This window comes from Oncorhynchus kisutch, linkage group LG8 (genome assembly GCF_002021735.2).
Source record: "Oncorhynchus kisutch isolate 150728-3 linkage group LG8, Okis_V2, whole genome shotgun sequence".
Lineage (NCBI taxonomy): Eukaryota > Metazoa > Chordata > Actinopteri > Salmoniformes > Salmonidae > Oncorhynchus > Oncorhynchus kisutch.
Genome location: NC_034181.2, coordinates 31,605,144 through 31,626,599, shown reverse-complemented (window position 1 = coordinate 31,626,599; position 21,456 = coordinate 31,605,144). Strand labels below are relative to the sequence as shown.

Here is a 21,456-nt window from a genome sequence, read left to right as displayed (position 1 = left end):
GGGAGCTTCCTGTTTTAGTCTCTGTCTATAGGCAGGGAGCAACAAAATGGAGTCGTGGTCAGCTTTTCCGAAAGGAGGGCTGGAGAGGAATTATATGTGTCGTGGAAGTTAGAATAACAATGATCCAGGGTTTTACCAGCCCTGGTAGCACAATCGATATGCTGATAGAATTTAGGGAGTCATGTTTTCAGATTAGCCTTGTTAAAATCCCCAGCTACAATGAAAGCAGCCTTAGGATATGTGGTTTCCAGTTTACATAGAGTCAAATAAAGTTTGTTCAGGGTCATCGATTTGTCTGCTTGGGGGGGAATATATGCGGCTGTGATTATAATCAAAGAGAATTCTCTTGGTAGATTATGCGGTCGACATTTGATTGTGAGGAATTCTAAGTCAGGTGAACAGAAGGACTTGAATTCCTGTATGTTGTTATGATCACACCACGTCTCGTTAATCATAAGGCATACCCCCCGCCCCTCTTCTTACCGGAAAGATGCTTGTTTCTGTCGGTGCGTGCGTGAAGAAACCAGCTGGCTGTACCGACTCCGATAGCTTGTCTCGAGTGAGCCATGTTTCCGTGAAGCAAAGAACGTTAGTCTCTTAGGTCTCAATGGAATGCAACCCTTGCTCGGATTTCATCAACCTTGTTGTCAAGAGACTGGACATTGGCGAGTACTATGCTCGGGAGCGGTTTGCAATGTGCCTATCTCCGGAGCCTGACCAGAAGACCGCTTCGTCTGCCCCTTTTACGGCGTCGTTGTTTTCCTGGGTGGTGTGCAAAACACAGTATCCGCTTTGGGAAAGTCGTATTCCTGGTCATAATGATGGTGAGTTGACGTTGCTCTTATATCCAGTAGTTCCTCCTGACTGTATGTAATAATACCTAAGATTACCTGGGGTACCAATGTAAGAAATAACACGGGGGAAAAAACAAAATACTTCATAGTTTCCTAAGAACGCGAAGCGGCCATCTCTGTCGGCCCCGGAAGTCATGTGTGGTCAGGTATATTTTATCTGAATTTTGAAAAGTGTTTGTAAATGTGATGTAAAGAGGAGCACTACACGAGCAGGAGTGAAGACAATGTCTACAAGATGGTGAAAACCCACATATTAAGTCCGAGTTTTTTTTGGTAAAAATAAAAAAAACTATCATCTGACCATATCCTGTGATTTATTTATTCTGTATTAGCATAGCCGCTTTCACACCCCTGGCTTACCTCTACTAGCTAACCCTTATCAAATCAAATCAAATTTACTTATATAGCCCTTCGTACATCAGCTGATATCTCAAAGTGCTGTACAGAAACCCAGCCTAAAACCCCAAACAGCAAGCAATGCAGGTGTATCAGCGTTGGAACACATTACTTATTAGCAGTTCAGCACATGAGCATTTCTCGTACTGTTAAACAAAATCAAGATAAACCGTTGCCATCCATAGTAAGAAATTGAATGTCTATAACCAAACTGGCTAAAACTCTGTTGTTGGCCGATGGTATTTAGAGCTAGCCACATGCTAACCGCTAGTGCTACTACTTGCAGCAGTAAATCCAGTTATAATGGTTAACACAAACATGGGCTATTATGATATTCTGCAAGTTATATCGGCCAATAAAGATCAGGCAGTTCAGCCAAAATAAAAATGTAACTTGAATTAAACAATGACATTTAATATAATTGGTATTTGACCATTTTATTTGGTTTAGTATTCTGTTGGAGTTTTTGTAGCTTGCCATCTAGCTAGCTTATTCCATCCCCAAACACCATGCTAGCTCTGTGTGAGTGCGCCAGTTGGATTTGCATGGCCAGGTGAACTTAGATAGCTGGCTATGTTTTTAAAATGTTTTTATCATCTACTAGCAACATGACAAAAGTCTTTGGGCACTAGTACCTACCTGCCTGATTCTCCGAAGCCGCCCGCCCTCGTGCTGTAGTAACACCAGTGCTGTCACTGGACTTGGAGCCTACATTGACTGTGGGAACAGAACAGGTTTTTAACCTCCGATTCATGGGCTGTGATTCAATCTCGTTATTTTTACCCCATCAGCTCTCTCCCTCCACTTTCCCTTGGGGGAATCCCAGTCGAAACCGGATGCAGTTTGATTGCCATCTTAATTGGCAGTCAAATTCACAAATTTTGCCCCCTCTGCCCTTGATTTAGCTCAAGGGAGCGAAAGAGAAACTTTGATCACTTGCGGGTTTGGTAAGACCCACAATTCAATGCAAACTAGTCACGTGTCCAACTCCGGTGGCCACAAAGTATAACATTTTATCAACATGCTAGCAATTCTTTTTTTAAATGACAATGATTTTAGCAGTGGCAAATGGGAATATGACACTCAGTGGCTCAGACTGATGGTGAGGAGCCTCTAAAACGTAGCTAGGTAGCTTCATAAACACATTTTGGGGGATTTGGAAAATGTATTGGAATAAATGACTGAACTATGAAACTAGCTAGGCAGCTATGGCTGTAGCTAGATACCTGACAGGAGTGATGACTACGTTAGCTTGCTAGGTACAGCAATAGTTTTAGGTTGGTTGTTTTTAGGCTCAACTTCAAGATTTCCACCAAGGACATTGCCTCTCCGATCATCACTCTCCCTCAATTTGGCAAGGGACATTTAAGGTACACTCTGATGTGACGATGTAAAACGTCCTTCAAGGGTTGAGGGCAGAGGGCTGTCTACTTCACGTTTGGACCATAGCCATGTTGGAGCCACTTCCACTGTTAGTAGCCATCTTAATCGTTTGGGACAAAGTGAACCCTGCATATAACTGAAACGCCATGGTTCCCAAACATGCATGCCGGCAAACAGTATTGCAGTCACACCCACTACCACCAGGCCGTTCCCTCTTTGACATCAAAGCAGCAATGTATTGTTGGTATGAGTTTTTGATAAATGTAATTCAAATTGTGAAAATAGAAGTGTAGAATATATTGTTTTATATAAACTTTTGCATAAAGACCATTTATATTGAATATCATTAATATGTTTTTAGATTTGTGGAAATATATTGTGCAACATCCCCTTTTAAAGCTCTACATGATTGAACTACATACCATATAGTGATGGAGGGGAAATCAATACAGTAACATGTATTATATGGGTATTTGACTCCCAAGTATCGATTTGTAGCGTTTTGTAGCGTTAGCTACTGCTAGTTGGCTGTACCTGCGCCAAAACTCTGGTATTTTTCATTCTCATCTTTTTAAATAGTGAGCCAACATGTTTTCAGTGCTTTTGTTCCCCCTGACTAATCAAAACTTGATTTTCCATTGTCTCTTGTATATAGCAATACATATGGTATCGTGAGAATCACAATGCATATCGTATCGCCACCTAAGTATTGTGATATCGTATCGTGAGGTCCCTGGCAATTCCCAGCCCAAATAACATACTTTTGGCCATGTAGTGTATGTGGACACTTGTCTCATTCCAAAATCAAAAATATGGAGTTCTTACCCTCCTTTGCTGCTAGATCAGCCTCCATTCTTCTGGGGAGGATTTCCACTAGATGTTGGAACATTGCTGCGGGGACTTGCTTCTATTCAGCCACAATCATTAATGAGGTTGTGCATGGATGTCAGGAGATTAGGCCTGGCTCACAGTCGGCGTTCCAATTCATCCCAATGGTGTTCGATGGGGTTGAGGTCAGGACTCTGTGCAGGCCAGTTAAGTTCTTCAACACCGGGCTCAAAACCATTTGTGTATGAACCTTGCTTTGTGCACGGGGGCACTGTCATGCTGAAACAAGAAAGGGCCTTCCCCAAGCTGTTGGAAGCACAGAATTGTCTAGAATGTCATTGTATGCTGTAGCGTTTAGATTTCCCTTCACTGGAACTAAGGGGCATAGCCCTAACCATGAAAAATGGCACCAGACCATTATTCCTTCTCCACCAAACTTTATAGTTGGCACTATGCATTCGGGCAGGTGGGGTTCTCCTGGCATCCGCCAAACCCAGATTCGTTCATCGAACTGCCAGATGGTGAAGCATAATTTATCACTCCAGAGAACACATTTCCACTGCTCCACAGAGTCCAATGGCGGCGAGCTTTACACCACTCTAGCCGATGCTTGATATTGCACACGGTGATCTTAGGCTTGTGTATGGCTGCTTGGCAATGGAAACTCATTTCATGAAGCTCCCGACGAACAGTTCTTGTGCTGACGTTGCTTCCAGAGACAGTTTGGAACTCAGTAGTGAGTGTTGCAATCAAGGACAGACAATTTTTATGCGCTATGCACTTCAGCACCTGTTCTGTGAGCTTGTGTGGCCTACCATTTTGCGGCTGAGCTATTGTTGCTCCTAGACGCTTCCACTTCGCAATAACAGCACCTGCAGTTGACCGGGGAAGCTCTAGCCAGGCAGAAATTTTACAAACTGACTTGTTGGAAAGGTGTCATTTTTATTTTTATTTAACCTTTAATTAGGCCAGTCAATTAAGAACAAATTCTTATTTACAATGAAGGCCAAGCCCTAACCCGGACGATGCTGGGCCAATTGTGTGTCGCCCTATGGGACTCCCAATCACGGCCGGTTGTGATACAGCCTGAAATCGAACCAGGGTCTGTAGTGACGCCTCTAGCACCGAGATGCAGTACCTTAGACTGCTGCGCCACTCGGGAGCATCCTATGACGGTGCCACGTTGAAAGTCACTGAGCTTTTCCGTACGGGCCATTCTACTGCCAATGTTTGTAAATGGAGATGTTATGTCTGTGCTCAATTTCATGCACCTGTTAGCAACGGGTGTGACTGAATTAGTCGAATCCGCTAATTTGAAGAGGTGTCCACATACATCCATCCAGCAGAGCTCTGATCTACAAAAGTATCACATCGCCTGTCCTATTTCTTCCAGATTGTCCTGATCATTATTGAAGGATGTTCATTAATATTGATAAATGGCTTTTGTCTCTTGACTGCACGAGGCAGACTGACTCAGGAATGCAATTTAATATCTTAAGTCTGTTATGTTTAGCATTTCTTTCCTGCCTGGCTTCTCACCAAAGGCTGTGAAAATGTCAACAGACAATGTGGACCTGTTTGGTAGGATGAGGAAGAGGCTCCCAGGTGTAGGGGCGGGCCAGTTGCTTCTGTGGAGGCATGTCATGTGTTTTTGTTTCATCATGATATGCCCAGCTTCTCCTCCCTTTCGTATACACCTCTAAGCTGCTCATTACAACGTTTTTTTTTTTTAAATGCACATAGACCATAATCTGCGCTCAGCTCACATAGTTAGCTCTGCTGTGGAGCACCGAACCTTGCCTGTACACACCTGCTGGGATGACGTGTGCACTGGGTTTTTTGGTCGTCACATATGCTGTCAAATGATAACGTGTGTTCAGATCTGATTGATCGTTACCTGTGATACTCCTCGTGCTCTGAAGACTTACCAATCCTTCAGAGATATTGAAATGAAAAAGTCAATGTGTGTTTGATGTGCTGCTGCTCTCTGGTTCCCTGAACCAACCTGAACCCAGACAGAACACACCGCTAATGAGGCTGCTTGCCTGGGGCGGGATCTGTTATGCCTGCCTGAGGTCAGTCCCCAGTCCACCCCCACCTCCACTCTTCAGGCACTGTCTCTCCCTACAGCAACTCTTTCCGTTTTCTCATTAGGGCTCCCATCTTCCAATTCCACAGTTGCCTTTTCACCTCCTTTTTCTCTTTCTTTCCTGTGGGTTTGCCCATTTTTCCCCTGTTAATTGTTTGCTGGTGTCAGCCCTATTAGCAGCCCAGTGCCTGAAGGAGTCTACAGTAGCATTAAGCTGTACACATGCTACATACACACAAAGAAATACTGTGGCGAGTTTCCATTTGAGATTTACACTGCTGGCAGCCGTGTCTCACTGGGCCATGGCTCCGGCGGATCAAGGCACTTGGTACTTTTCAGCTTTCATTTACATAACAATGGATAACTGTGATCTTTAACACCTTCTCACGAAGCAACTGTCTTGATGATGCAGAGGTTGTAGATTCTGCTCGCTCCAAGTCTAGTGTCGCACTCCTGACGTGGAAACATAATTATTACACTAGGGCTTACATTAACATAAACCCCTGGCGACACACTGGTGTGGTGTACGTCTCAGGTCGATGTGCAGCACAAAATATTTCATTTACCCTGTCCTCCAGCCCGTGTCCAATGAATACATGAAAGAACCTGTTGTTTCTCTGTAATAACACCTAAACCCAGAGTTTATTCAGGTTTGTGCATGCCGTTACCTCTAGATCTTAGCAGGGGTGAAAGTGGAATGAATTTCTTCCCGGTACGGGACCTCCTATGTATGCTTGTCAAACAGTCATTTCAAAGGGCTCCTTTACTAGGCTACCCATGCAGGTTCATCTGCTCACAACATTTCCAGCCTCCAAACAGTAATGAATGGAAAGAGACCTCTGTTACACAACATACCAAAAAGTGTAATGACATTTGCCGATTGTCATTAGTCCACAACGTCTCGGCCACTCAGCTCTGCCTTGGTAAAATGTACGTGTTCTTGTCAAACCACATCGCATTTTGGGGTGTAGGCTATACCACCTTTTTTTCATGAGGTAATTATAAATAGTGGTGTAGTAGCCTAGAGTTTAATTTTTATTAATTTTTATTGACATTCTGTTTTCGTTATTGTAGTAGGCTCATGTTTTACCAGTACTGTGTACCCCCACTATTTATTTTTCCGGGACACCAGACCGCATTATTTTCACCCCTGGTCCTAAAGGATATTTAAACATGGTCCTCTACCAGCTGACCAGAATGTTTGCTTCATAATTCTGTATGTTAAAAAATGTGTTTATTGAAGGACCCATGCACATGATCAGTGTTCTCTGTGTTGCGTGAGTAAAATGAGCACGCATTTTGCTGTTGCCATTACTTTCCTCTCACCAGCACTAATTCAAAAGTGCTTTCCTCGCAATCTTAAATAAGCATGCCCCATTCAAAAAATGTAGAACTAAGAACAGATATAGCCCTTGGTTCACCCCAGACCTGACTGCCCTTGACCAGCACAAAAACATCATGTGGTGTTCTGCATTAGCATCAAATAGCCTCTGCGATATGCAACTTTTCAGGGAAGTCAGGAACCAATATACTCAGTCAGTTAGGAAAGCTAAGGCTAGCTTTTTTTAAACAGAAATTTGCATCCTGTAGCACTAATTCCCAGAAGTGCCGTCCGTTTTGTCACCAAAGCCTCATATACTACCCACCACTGCGACCTGTATGCTCTTGTTGGCTGGCCCTCACTACATATTCGTCACCAAACTCACTGGTTCCAGGTCATCTATAAGTCTCTGCTAGGTAAAACCCCGTCTGATCTCAGCTGCATTAACTCTGGTCACCATAGCAACATCCACCAGTAGCACGCACTCCAGCAGGTATATTTCACTGGTCACCCCCAAAGCTAACACTTACTTTGGCCACCTTTCCTTACAGTTCACTGCTGTCAATGACTGGAACAAATTGCAAAAAGTCGTATATCTCCCTCTCTAACTTTAAGCATCAGCTGTCAGAGCAGCTTACCGATCACTGTACCTGTACACAGCCAGTCTGTAAATAGCACACCCAACTACCTCATCCCCATATTGTTATTTATCCTCTTGCTCTTTTGCACCCCCAGTATCTCTACTTGCACATCCTCATCTGCACATGTATCACTCCAGTGTTAATGCTAAATTGTAATTATTTCGCCTCTATGACCTATTTATTGCCTTTACCTCCCTACTCTTCTACATTTGCACACACTGTACATAGATTTGTCTATTGTGTTATTGACTGTACCTTTGTTTGTGTAACTCTGTTGTTTGTGTCGCTTTGCTTTATCTTAGCCAGGTCGCAGTTGTAAATGAGAACTTGTTCTCAACTGGCCTACCTGGTTAAATAAAGGTGAAATAAAATAAAATCATTATCTTGAAACTGGCACTGCAGATCTTGGGTAATATGCTCATACATGGAGAGGTATGGTGGTTAATATATTTCCTAAAACAATATACTGTCACACTTCTCTCCCTCTCTCCTTTTCTCTTGCCCTCCTTCACTATCAGTCTGTGTAAAATAAATCCCCATGTATGTAAAAATAAATATCAGGTACATCCACTTTTCAGTTGAGCTTTTAATTAAACTGAAAACCCACCAGTGGGGCACATTGAAAAGCTCATGTCAGGGATCTGTTGGCCTTGTGAGTGTGTTAGTGGAAAATATGTTTTGAAACAGAACTCTAGTTAGCCTGACAGGTGAGGTCATACATAAGCCGGTCTCCATGACACGCTACCAAACAGTGTTAGTGAACTGTTGCCTCTTCGACTCCTCCTTTTCCTCCTCCCCCTCTTCTTCCCCTCCTTCCTGCTTCAGGGCATCTGGCATATTCCAGTGGATGAGATTGATCGCCCTGGCAGTTTTGCATCTCATATGAACCGATCCATCGTCCTCTTGCTGGAGGTGCTGTCTCAGCTGAAGGACCACGACACACTGATAAAATTCTCTTTCATGCTCCAGAGAACCCCTGACCAGGGAAAGTAAGGATCTCTCATGACTCAACCATGTTTCTCTGTTTTTCATGGCAACCATTTTTTCTAGTGTTTTTGTGTGAATTTGTTACTCTTCTCTTTCCTTTCTCTCTCTCATGTCTTAAAGGAAGTATTTGCGGGATGTGGATCGTCAGGTTTTGGCCCAGAAAGCATTTTTCCTAGCTGTAAAATTCCTGGAGGACAATCTGAACAAACTCACAGGGGTTTGCAACCAAAGCACTCTACACACTTGGAGAGGAGCTGAAAGCAGCTCCGTAGTTTATAGTTTCAGCATGCTCTTACTTGTGTTGTGACGGGCTCTGTTCTTTCTCAGGTGTCAGAGCAGCATTCCAAAGTGCCTGCGCCCTCCATGGGGGAAATGACAACCACGGACACGTCCAACAGGCCCAGTGCAGAGGACAGCAGTCATGCACTGCATAAGAAGCCTGAGCTCACTGAGGAACCCCAGGTCACTGCCCCAGGCCCTGACTCTGGGTCCCGGGAGACCCCTCAGACACAGCCAGCCCTGCTGGCCACAGACAGAAACAGGGGGGATCAGCAGCAGAGAACTCCATCTGGGAAGGTGGAGGCTGCTGTGGGCGAGTGGGCCAGAGCAGGGCCAGAGGAGCCCATGGAGCTGGATGCTGGCCACTGGGGGCGTCCCAAGACCACAGACTCTCAGGGCAGACAACCAGAGACTGATTCTCCCAGAACTGTCCTGGTGCCTGGGGAGAAAGTGGTTGAGAGCAGCCGCACACCGGAGCTTTCTCTGGAGGACCTGAGCATCAGCTCCAGACAGCAGCAACAGCAGCAGCTCCAGTGCCCGGTAGCTAAGGGCCCAGTGTTAGCCAGCGGAGCAGAGCAGGGACTAGCCCAGGGGGCGCTATGCAGGCCCAGCAGGAAGAGGAAGCTCCTGGATGACGTGGAGTCAGGCGAAACTCTTCTGCTGGATGCCTACCGGGTGTGGCAGCAGGGCCAGAACGTCATGACCTACGACCTGGGGCGCATTGAGAAGATCATGTCAGAGACATACATGCTCATCAAGCAGGTATGCTGTACTTTTGTGTTATTGTCGCAAACTCCCCTGTTTACGTCACGTTTACAGCCACATTTCTCTCTCCCATCAACAATTGATTTATAACTGTGCCATGTCATGCACACATAATATATACTCACTGAAAAGGGAAATGGGTTTGGGAAATCCCTTTTGATATTGATTTTGCAAAGAGACCTGAAACACAGAGGGGACTTTCCCTACTCATACAACTGCTATAAAATACTTTCATAAGGAACCAAATAGCACACGAGACCACTTTTAGCCCAATCATCTTCCCAGTGCTACATGTATTAACTAAGATATTAACAGAAATAGCACTATTAATATTTACAGCTCATAATAAAAGGGCAGCAGGCAGCCTAGCGGTTAAGAGCATTGGGCCTGCAACTGAAAGGTCGCTGGTTTGAATCCCCAAGCCGACTAGTTGAAAGAATCTGCCTGTGCCCTTGAGCAAGGCACTTAACCATAATTGCTCTGTATTTGCTCTCTCGTTTGCGAAGTGACAAAAAATGTCAAATAAGTCATTATAAGCATTAGGACATCTCACCCTAAATTGAATTGGTGTTTTCATTACATTTTGTAAATCCTGACCTAGCTAATAGGGAACTGTACAAAGTGTTTATTATTCTAAATGTCAATTATTCTAAATGTCTTATTTTCCAACAGTGATGGAATTGATCATTTCTGATGAAAGGTCTTATGTATTACAAGGCCCAGTAATGGCTTCTGTAGATTCAGACAGAGAGAATGACCCATTTATTATTTCTGTCTTACAAGCAGACAACACAGATTTATTGCTCACTGACTAAATGACTGGTTTCCTGTTTTTCTGAGACAACCGTTACCTGTTTGAAAGGTGAAGGTTGTGCATTTTATTTACTTTGGCAAAATTATTTTGTGCTTTGTGATTGGGACCCTTTCTAATGCACTGGCACTGCTTGTGTAGAACCAGTCTTGGTCTTGCCTGCTCACTGACTCTGAAGCTAAACGTAAACTTCTGATTCAGTTTGGACTTCTGTTACCAAGAACTGACACTGTTGTATTAAGTAGGTACCCTACTAGTTCTTGAGATTCCGTTTGATAGACTGAGCAAAAAGGGAAATTTCTATTGCAGCACTGTAACCGGAATGTTGAGTTGATTTAATTTAATAATTTCTTCCACTTGCATAGCAGAACTGATCAAATAATAGAGGGATTAGTTACTTTGTGTATTGCATCTGAGCCAACTTCTCCTTTTCTGTTGGCTGGCATTGAGGGTGTTGTTTGAGCACAGCTCTCATCAGCCTCTAGACGCATAGCTAGTGATCAATGCTGACCATGGGGAACCTGGTATGACATTGGCTATGTGTCAAGCCACAGAGATGGAGCTGCTGTGGGAGGCAACAGAGGATGGAGGGGCTACGACTGAGCTGACGAGAGGGAGATGGCTAGCTACTACAACCCTCGCTCTGTTTAGCTTCTTTCAGTGTCACTTCTCTCTCTTCTCTCTCACACGCACACTGACGGATGCTATTTTGCAAGTTAATAATATTGAAACCATTGGAAAGTGTGCTGAGACTTTGGCTGAGATTTGCTTCCCATGTTTTGCGATCAAGGGAAATTACTTTTTTCCCCCTGTGGCTGGAAAGGGGTAACATGACAGTGTTCTGACACACTCTCTAATAGGGCTTACATATCTCCTGAACAAAGTGAGCAAGCCTTGACACAACTTTCTTAGTACAGTTGAGTCAGTGACACTACATGCTTGTCCCTAACATGTTTTTAGTGAAGCGAAATTACAGTATTAGTGCCAAATTCTTCACCTTGCTTCTCACTTTCCAAATACAAGCCATCTCTTAAAAGTTAGCTTCTAACCCATTTCCACAAGGCTTTTGCGCAGCACAGCAGTTTTGTTTCATGCCATTGGATCTGTTTTACAGTTCAGTGATGTAGCCAATAGCCATGAATATAAAGTACAGAGCAAGAGCAGTTGGCAGGCTGTGTCAAAAGTTTTAGTTAGCTTTGGCTCAGCTTTAATCCGACATGTTTGTGCCCAAGTACACACGGCCGGTACAGTGAAACTGCGAAGCCCTCATAGGTCTGTTATGCTACTTCAGAAGAAGGAAAGTTCTCGAATAGCCCACTCCTCCACTCTACCACGCTGGGGGGGGGGGGACTTCCTCTAAAACGTATCCAAAATGACAGCTCTCCAGTGTAACCAACCTCTGTCTCAGAGTGCTGCCTCTTGCAGTCCTCCCAGTCTTTGGCCCCCAGGTCTGCCAAGTCATTGATGCATGGAATTAAATAAGTGTTCCTATAAGCCCATATTGCGTAACATTTTTATAGCCTATGCAATTGCGCAAGTTTTGATGGCCTCTATTAAAAAGAGGATCCCATGAGCTTTCTATAGGCTAGGTCTAGTATATTTATTTCTCAACTTTCCTAATATTAAGAACATTGGTTCACAACCTGAGTAGCCTACTTGGCTGGCATGAAAATGAACCGCGGGAATAGCGTGCTACATTTTTCAAAATTTTGTTACGTTACAGCCGATTCTAAAATGGATTAAATACATTTTTCCTCGTCAATCTATGCACTGTACCCCACAATGGCAAAGCAAAACATTTTTCTTTTTTAAATGTTGCTAATTTATACTTTTTTTTTTTTTACAGATACAGCTGAAGTTGGACGTTTACATACGCCTTCGCCAAATACATTTAAACTCAGTTTTTAACAATTCCTGACATTAAATCCTAGTAAAAATTCCCTGTCTTAGGTCAGTTAGGATCACCAATTTATTTTCAGAATGTGAAATGTCAAAATAGTAGAGAATGATTTATTTATTTCATCACGTACACAGTGGGTCTAAGGTTTTACATACTCAATTAGCATTTGGAAGCATTGACTTTAAATTGTTTAACTTGGGTCAAACGTTTAAGGGTAGTCTTCCACAAGCTTCCCACAGTAAGTTGGGGGAATTTTGGCCCATTCCTCCTGACAGAGCTGGTGTAACTGAGTCAGGTTTGTAGGCCTCCTTGCTCGCACACACTTTTTCAGTTCTGCCCACAGCTTTTCTATAGGATTGCGGTCAGGGCTTTGTGATGGACACTCCAATACCTTGACTTTGTTGTCCTTAAGCCATTTTTCCACAACTTTGGAAGTATGCTTGGGGTCATTGTCCATTTGGAAGACTCATTTGCAACCAAGCTTCAACTTCCTGACTGATGTCTTGAGAATATATCCACATAATTTTCCTCACTCATGAAGCCATCTATTTTGTGAAGTGCACCAGTCCCTTCTGCAGCAAAGCACCCCCACAACATGATGCTGCCACCCCCGTGCTTCACGGTTGGGATGGTGTTCTTCGGCTTGCAAGACTCCCCCTTTTTCCTCCAAACATAATGATGGTCATTATGGCCAACAGTTCTATTTTTGTTTCATCAGACCAGAGGACATTTCTCCACAAAGTACTATCTTTGTCCCCATGTGCAGTTGCAAACCGTAGTCTGGCTTTTTTATGGCGGTTTTGGAGCAGTGGCTTCTTCCTTGCTGAGCGGCCTTTCAGGTTATGTTGATATAGGACTCGTTTTACTGTGGAAATAGGTACTTTTGTACCAGTTTCCTCCAGTATCTTCACAAGGTCCTTTGCTGTTGTTCTGGGATTGATTTGCACTTTTCGCACCTAAGAACGTTAATCTCTAGGAGACAGAACGTGTCACCTTCCTGAGTGGTATGACGGCTGCGTGTTCCCATTGTGTTTATACTTGTACAGATGAACGTGGTACCTTCAAGCGCTTGGAAATTGCTCCCAAGGATGAACCAGACTTGTGGAGGTCTACAATTGTTTTTCTGAGGTCTTGGCTGATTTCTTTAGATTTTCACATGATGTCAAGCAAAGAGGCACTGAATTTGAAGGTAGGCCTTGAAATACATCCACAGGTATACCTCCGATTGACTCAAATTATGTCAATTAGCCTAACAGAAGCTTCTGAAGCCATTACATAATTTTTTCAAGCAGTTTAAAGGCACAGTCAACTTAGTGTATGCAAACTTCTGACCAACTGGAGTGGTGAAATAATCTGTCTGTAAACAATTTATGGAAAAATGACTTGTGTCATTGCACAAAATAAATGTCCTAACCGACTTGCCAAAACTATAGTTTTTGTTGACAGGAAATTTGTGGAGTGGCTGAAAAACTAGTTTTAATGACTAAAACATACGTGTATGTAGACTTCAACTGTACCTTATTTACGTATGTATTCAGACCCTTGGCTATGATACTTTAAATTGAGCATCCTGTTTCCATTGATCATCCTTGATGTTTCTACAACTTGATTGGAGTCCACCTGTGGTAAATTCAGTTGATTGGACATGATTTTGAAAGTCACACATCTGTCTATATAAGGTCCCACAGTCGACAGTGCATGTCAGAGCAAAAACCAAGCCATGAGCTCCAAGGAATTGTCCTTAGAGCTCTGAGACAGGATTGTGTTGTGGCACAGATCTGGGGAAGGGTACCAAAACAGTTCTGCAGCATTGAAGATCCCCAAGAACACAGTGGCCTCCATCATTCGTAAATGGAAGAACCCTTGAACCACCAAGACTCTTTCTAGAGTTGGCCGCCCGACCAAACTGAGCAATCGGGGAAGAAGGGCCTTGGTCAGGGAGGTGACCAAGAACCCGATGGTCACTCTGACAGAGCTCCAGAGGTCCTGTGTGGAGATGGGAGAAACTTCCAGTCGGACAACCGTCTCTGCAGCACTCCACCAAATCATGTCTTTATGGTAGAGTGGCCAGACGGAAGCCACTCCTCAGTTAAAGGAACATGACAGCCCACTTGGAGTGTCCCAAAAGGCACCTAAAGGACTCTGACCATGAGAAACATTTCCAAACAAACACCATATTATCTGGTCTGATGAAACCAAGATTGAACTCTTTGGCCTGAATGCCAAGCATCACGTCTGGAGGAAATCTGCCACCATCTCTACAGTGAAGCATGGTGGTGGCAGCATCATCCTGTGATGTTTTTCGGCGGCAGGGACTGGGAGGCTAGTCAGGATTGAGGGAAAGCTGAACAGAGCAAAGTACAGAGATCCTTGATGGAAACCTGCTCCAGAGCGCTCAGGACCTCAGACTGGGGCGAAGGTTCACCTTCCAACAGGACAACGACCCTAAGCACACAGCCAAGACAACACAGGAGTGGCTTCTGGACAAGTTTCTGAATGCCCTTGAGTGGCCCAGCCAGAGCCTGGACTTGAACCCAATTGAACATCTCTGGAAAGACCTGAAAATTGCTGTGCAGCAATACTCCCCATCCAACCTGACAGGGCTTGAGAGGATCTGGAGAGAAGAATTGAAGAAACTCCCCAAATACAGGTGTGCCAAGCTTGTAGCATCATACTCAAAAAGACACGAGGCTGAAATCGCTGCCAAACATACTTCAACAAAGTACTGCGTAAAGGGTCTGAGTACTTAAGTTTATTTTTAATACAAATGTCTAAACCTGTTTTACATTGTCATTATGGGGTATTGTGTGTAGATTAAGGGAATAATAAACTATTTAATCCATTTCTGAATAAGGCTGTAATGTAACGTAACAAAATGTGGATAAAGTTGAGGTCTGAGAACTTTCCTAATGCACTGTTTGTAAAGACACGATTAAATCGAGAATAGTCTGATGGGTAAGAATATCATCACTATATCAATGCATTTTTTAAAACTCTCATGCATCATGTAGCAAAGGCCTAATATATGTTGATAGGTTTTTCTTATGATAACTAAAGTGGCCAAATAACTCTAAGCATAGCCTATAGGCCCAGGGTCCCTGGAACAGGGTTGGAGAGCACAGAGCCCAGTGACACTGTTCTTATAAGCCCAGCCATTGCGCTGGGCTTATAAAAAAAAGAGTTTTGACTGGACATGATTTAAAAGAGGATTCCAGGTTTCGCGTGCTGCCATATTTATTTCTCAATTCTTAAAATGAAGCACATTCATCCACTTTACAACCGGTGTAGCCTGGCATATTAAAAAACGTAACCTCCATTCACTATTTAAGTGGAGGCTATGGATGACATCAATCAAAAACAATTCCACACATATTAGTAGGCTATATGTAAAGGCCAGAATTAATTCAGATGAGTCTGATGTACTTGTCAAATTGTGAATGAGAGACTGATGAAGTGTATGCAGCCTCTGCAAGAAACAGAGCAGAGCGAGCGCATTCCTTTCATGCAACTTTTTTTCAAATTGTCATTAGTCACATCATGCAGCCTTAGGCTACATGTTTTAATTTCTAATATATCCTAAGGTTTGTATCACAACTGAAGTTGCATAAATAACTAAATTAAGCATATAGCATATATATTTGTTAACTGCTCAACACAATTGCCGCATGTGTCCCTCAGAAATCATTTTTGGGAAAAATATCCTTTCTATTTTATTCAGCTATCTTCAATTGTAGTCTTCGTACTATAAAATGCCACAGGAATTATAAGCAAATATTGTAATTAACTAGTGTAAATTAACTAGTGTAGCCCACAGCCATATGGCATAGCCAGATCAGGGCTTAACGTAAGGATTACTCAGAATATGCTGTTCTGTTCTTCTGAAATAGGTCAAATGTTCTTCATGTCATAGGTTGTTTCTTTAGACCTGCCTAAAGGAAACAATGGATTTATTGATTTTGTAGGCTGTATTAATTATAGATTTTTTTCGACTTCTTAAATTGTAGATGTTCCAAAGGTCTGCATCAGTGGCTTGTAGGCTAAGGGTGGACGCCCAGCAACGCTAAACTGGTTTATGTTAATTAACGTCAATGACCGTGAGACTGGCAGTTATTTGCATGACAGTTACCGCCTGACAAAATGTCATGACTGTCACAGCCCTAGACTCATTCCACAGGCCATTTCCTGTGGCAGCAGCATGTTACAATCTAGAGGGTTCCACCTACAGCGTGTGGTCAATGCAGAACCAAACAGCGTTTACCACCACACCACCACATAATAGTGTAGCGTGTCTGAGGGAGAGGTGAACATGGAGACTAGCTTTCATGTGTGCTTCTCCTGTGCAGCATCAGCTTCCTGACTCTCACACAGACATCTACAGTTTGGCAGATAGAGAGCAGCCAGCCTTCACAGAGAGAGGCCTAATGAGGGCCGCCGTCTCCTGTTGCCACGGCCACATTCACTCTGAGAAAGGCCTTTTTCCATATCTGTTAGCTACCCAGAGCAGCATCAGCGGTGCTAAGGTGGCTGTGTAAGCGGTGTGTTGCTCTGCTCTGATTGTCTCTGTTCTCTTCTCTTCCCGCATGGTGTGGACAGGTGGATGAGGACGTGGCGCTGGACCAAGCCGTGAAGTTCTGCCAGATACAGATGGCCACGTCAACACAACGACAGGTATGGGGGATGACCTGGTCCACAAACACAGTGCACATACACATCAACACAAAGTAGATTACATTTCATGCATATACCCTACACATACATGGACCCCATACAAATACAACACTCACAAATGTAAACATTCAATATGTACATACCAGTGGAGACTGCCGAGGGGAGCACGGCTCATAATATTGGCTGGAACGGAGCAAATGGAATGGCATCAAAACACTTGCAAACTATGTGTTTGATGCCTGTCCTCCCCAATTAAGGTGCCACCAACCTCCTGTGGTACATACACTCAGTGGCCAGTTTATTAGGTATACCACCCCGTTCACACAAATGGTTTGCTCCAACAGACTGTGTGGCCGTGGCTTGCTATATAAAGCAGGCAGACAGGCATTGAGGCATTCAGTTACTGTTCGATTGAACATTAGAATGGACAAAACGAGTGACCTAAGCAACTTTGAGCATGGTATGATTGTCAGTGCCAGGCGCGCCAGTTCTAGGATCTCAGGAACAGCCGGCCTTCTGGGCTTTTCACGCACAACAGTGTCTAGGGTTTACTGAGAATGGTGTGACGGACAAAAATAATCCAGTCAGTGGCAGTCCTGTGGGTGAAAACAGTTTGATGATGAGAGAGGTTGAAGGAGAATGGCAAGAATCGTGCATGCTAATAGGCGGGCCAAAAACTGAGCAGTACAACAATGGTGTTCAGAACAGCATTTCGGAACACACAACTCGTCGGTCCTTGTCACGGATGGGTGATTGCAGCAGACGACCACAACAGGTTCCACTCCTATCAACTAAAAACAAGAAGTAGCGGCTCTAGTGGGCACACAATTACAAAAACACTGGACAATTTGAGGAGTGGAAAAACATTGCCTGGTTCAACAAATTCCCGGATCCTGTTGCGTCATGCTGATGGCAGAGTCCAGATCTAGTGTAAGCAGCAAGAGTCCATGGACCCATCCTGCATGGTGTCAATGGTACAGGCTGGTGGCTGTAGTGGAATGCTGTGGTGAGTGTTTTCCTGGCACACGTTAGGTCCCTTGATACCAATTGAGCAGCATTTGAACGCCACACATTGTAGAATTCATGCTACAAAGAATGCAGGCTGTTCTGGAGGCAAAGAGGGGTACGACCCGGTACTAGATGGGTGTACCTAATAAACTAGCCACTGAGTGTATATCACATCCCAGGAGTTGAATCAAAGCACTTTGCACAAATAGATCTGCCCCAGATATCGTATTCTCATCTGTTCATCTGACTGGAGACGTCTTCCAAAGCCAGGACCTCTCATTTATACATCTGGGCTTTGATTGAAGCTATTCGAGGGATGTGTGGAGAAGTCACACAATTCAAATTAAACTTCAGGTTCATTGCCTCTTGTCTTTCCCATCCACGAGATGTTAAGATCTAAATGATCTGGCCATTCAGTGGTCTACTCGCATTCATATTTTTTTATGACCAGTATACGCTCACACCTATCTGTTGTTGGGGTACGCCCACACCACACAAAGGTATTTTTTGTCTGTAAAACTACACTGAACAAAAATATACGCAACATGCAACAATTTTCTAAGATTTTACTGAGTTACAGTTCATTTAAGGAAATCAGTCAATAGAAATGCATGCATTAGGCCCTAATCTATGGATTCCACATGACTGGGCAGGGACGCAGCCTACCCACTTGGGTGCTAGCCCCACCAACTGGGGAGCCAGGGGGTGACTTATTGGAGAGAAATGAACATTCAATTCTCTGGCAAGAGCTCTGGTTGACATTCTTGCAGCCAGTTGCACGCTCCATCAAAACATGAGACATCCTGTGGCATTTTGTTGTCCCCAGCACAAGGTGCACCTGTGTGATACTCATGCTGTTCAATCAGCGTATTGATATGCCAAAACCTGTCAGTTGGATGGATTTTCTTGACAAAGGAGAAATGCTCACTAATAGGGATGTGCAGTTTTGTCACGCAACACACTGCCACAGATGTCTCAAGTTTTGAGGGAGCGTGCAATTGGCATGTTGACTGCAGGAACTTCCACCAGAGCTGTTGCCAAATAATGTAATATTCATTTCTCTACCATAAGCCGCCTCAAATCGTTTAAGAGAATTTGGCAGTACATCCAACCGGCCTCACAACCGCAGACCGTGTGTATGGTGTATTGTGGGCGAGTAGTTTGCTGATGTCAACGTTGTGAACAAAGTTCCTTATGGTGGTGTTATGGTATGTGCAGGCGCAAGCTAAGGACAACGAACATATTTGAGTTTTATCGATGGTGATTTGAATCCACAAAGATACCTGGAATAGATCCTGAAGCCCATTGTCGTGCCATTTATCCGCCGTCATCAACTCATGTTTCAGCGTGATCATGCACGGCCCCATGTTGCAAGGATCTGTACACAATTCCTGGAAGCTGAAAATGTCCCAGTTCTTCCTGACCTGCATATACGGTGCGTTCGGAAAGTATTCAGACCCCTTGAATTTTTCCACATTTTGTTATGTTACAGCCTTATTCTAAAATTGATTTAAAAAAAAAAGGTTTTCCTCATCAATCTACATACAGTACCTCATAAACTGAAATGTAACTTTTACACAAGTATTCAGACCCTTCACTCAGTACTTTGTTGAAGCACCTTTGGCAGAGATTACAGCCTCATGTCTAAGATGAACATCTGGATACCACTCAACCTTAAATATTGCAGTTGTGAATACTGCAATTTTGATGTGAATTTGATGAATTGTGCAGCTCTAATTGCCAGCCATGGATAGATGCCCTGGGGGAATGATACAGTACGCTACTCAATAAATATTGGAACAGCATTGATTCAGTGATTGTTAATCATGACATATTCTGTTCTATCACCTCTTTGCTACCTGGAAACAAACCGTTTTTAAAGAGATACTTAATCATTTTGATGCATGTTTGTTTATTTCTAGATGTTAACACATGTATGTTCCTCTCCTCTGTTTGCATTGCACATTCCATGCCATTTCACTCTTTTCCCCTAAGCCTGCTGTAACTTATCTTTTGACCACTTTCCGTTGTTTTCAAAGCACCCGTTTGCATATGTGTCAGTTGAGTTTCAATTACTTTAGCCAAACTTTAGCCAAACCTAATAATGCACTCCTGGGAATGTCTGACTGCTAGTGACTTGGTAATAACAAAGATGATTTGATGACACAAGGCGACAGTTGTTTGGACCCTTTCACTGTAACCTTGTTTACCACTGTAGCCTAACTGAGGGAGATACCTAGCTGGGGAGTTGTGCTAGTTCTGTTTGCCCTTATTATTTGGGTGCTGTGCTGTTTGATTTTGATGCCTGCAGAGCTACATGGGTGAGCAGCGCAGCAGTGACTGACTGCAGAAGAAGTCAACTAGATCAGAGTATTGAGTTTCCTAATGGACTCACTGACATTCTTCTCCCTTTTCACAACGTGAGACCGTGTGGCCCATTAACATGCAGTCTCTGTCTGTAGTAAGATGATCAGTGTTCTTAGCCACAGGACTAGCTGGGTAGATCCCAGGGCTTTTGAAGTCTTCTCTGTACCTGTGCATTAGGAATATTCCCTTTTGTCCTCTTCGTCTTCACACTTTGTATTGGTTTGAACTGTGTATTTCATTGGCATGCACAGCATTGCTTATTTGCACATGAAAGGCAATGCTACATTCTATGGGGAAAGTTTAACACAAGTTTCTTCTGTCGCCAGATGCAGAAACTCTAGACACAACAGTGATTTTCAATTCATTAAAATGCAAGTTATATCCAACGTGAAACTAGAAAAAAGGCCATTATAATAGCTTTGTGTGAGTGTGATGCTTACCCTAACCTATAATCATCACAGCTGAGCTTTGTGTTCATCTCTCACATTCTTTATAAAATCATCAGTTATTTTGTTGTCTGTGACTGATTTATGCCCCCCCACAGCCCTGCCTCCGCATCCGGCATCTCATCCTGTTGTCGTGGTGACTTAAACCACAGTACACTATACTGGAGGGAGAAAACGATGGGTAGGCTACCATAGCTCGCAATTGACAGTTATTTAGCATAATTTATACAGATGAGGATTGTGGTCATGACTCATGGCCTTATAAAAGCTCAGTGTATGCGTGTGCATTACAAGTCATGATGTAGATCAGATTTTGATGCTGGATCCAAGCAGGAGGGTTTCATAAGTGTGCATGAGGTCCGCTGTAATCAGTTTGTCCCATTTATCACACCACATCCAGGTTACCCATGGGTTTCTTCTCACTTCTCCATGTTATGACCTGATTGACATTATCGTTTGTATTCAAGGTCTAGTCACTATTCTAGTGGTTATGATTTGGAAGGGATAATACAGAAGAGCAGAAGATGACTTCTGGGTGATCCTCTGCTCACTGCAACCTACTCCCTGTCACCTGTTCACACCTGAGACGGAAGATTCCTACAACGTAGCCTAGCATCCCCTAGGTCAGGGTTTCCCAAACTCAGTCCTGGGGGCCCCTGCTGGGTGTACTTTTTTTCTTATTCCCTAGCACTACACAGCTGATTCAATTAACC

At 43.6% G+C, this 21,456-nt stretch overlaps 1 protein-coding gene across 9 annotated transcripts in view; it reads left to right on the top strand.

Moving 5' to 3' along the window:
• The window catches only part of LOC116374828 (calcineurin-binding protein cabin-1-like), a 75,797-nt gene that overhangs the window by 38,894 nt on the left and 15,447 nt on the right, over positions 1-21,456 (top strand). For 6 of the 9 annotated variants that reach the window (XM_031830122.1, XM_031830123.1, XM_031830121.1 and 3 more), the window contains 4 exons: positions 8,338-8,501; positions 8,620-8,716; positions 8,827-9,540; positions 16,848-16,922. In XM_031830122.1, coding sequence (XP_031685982.1) covers positions 8,338-8,501; positions 8,620-8,716; positions 8,827-9,540; positions 16,848-16,922 — 1,050 coding nt within the window. Of the gene's footprint in view, positions 1-8,337; positions 8,502-8,619; positions 8,717-8,826; positions 9,541-16,847; positions 16,923-21,456 lie in introns of those variants that run through there. The other 3 variants (XM_031830127.1, XM_031830128.1, XM_031830129.1) reach the window with 2 other exon arrangements.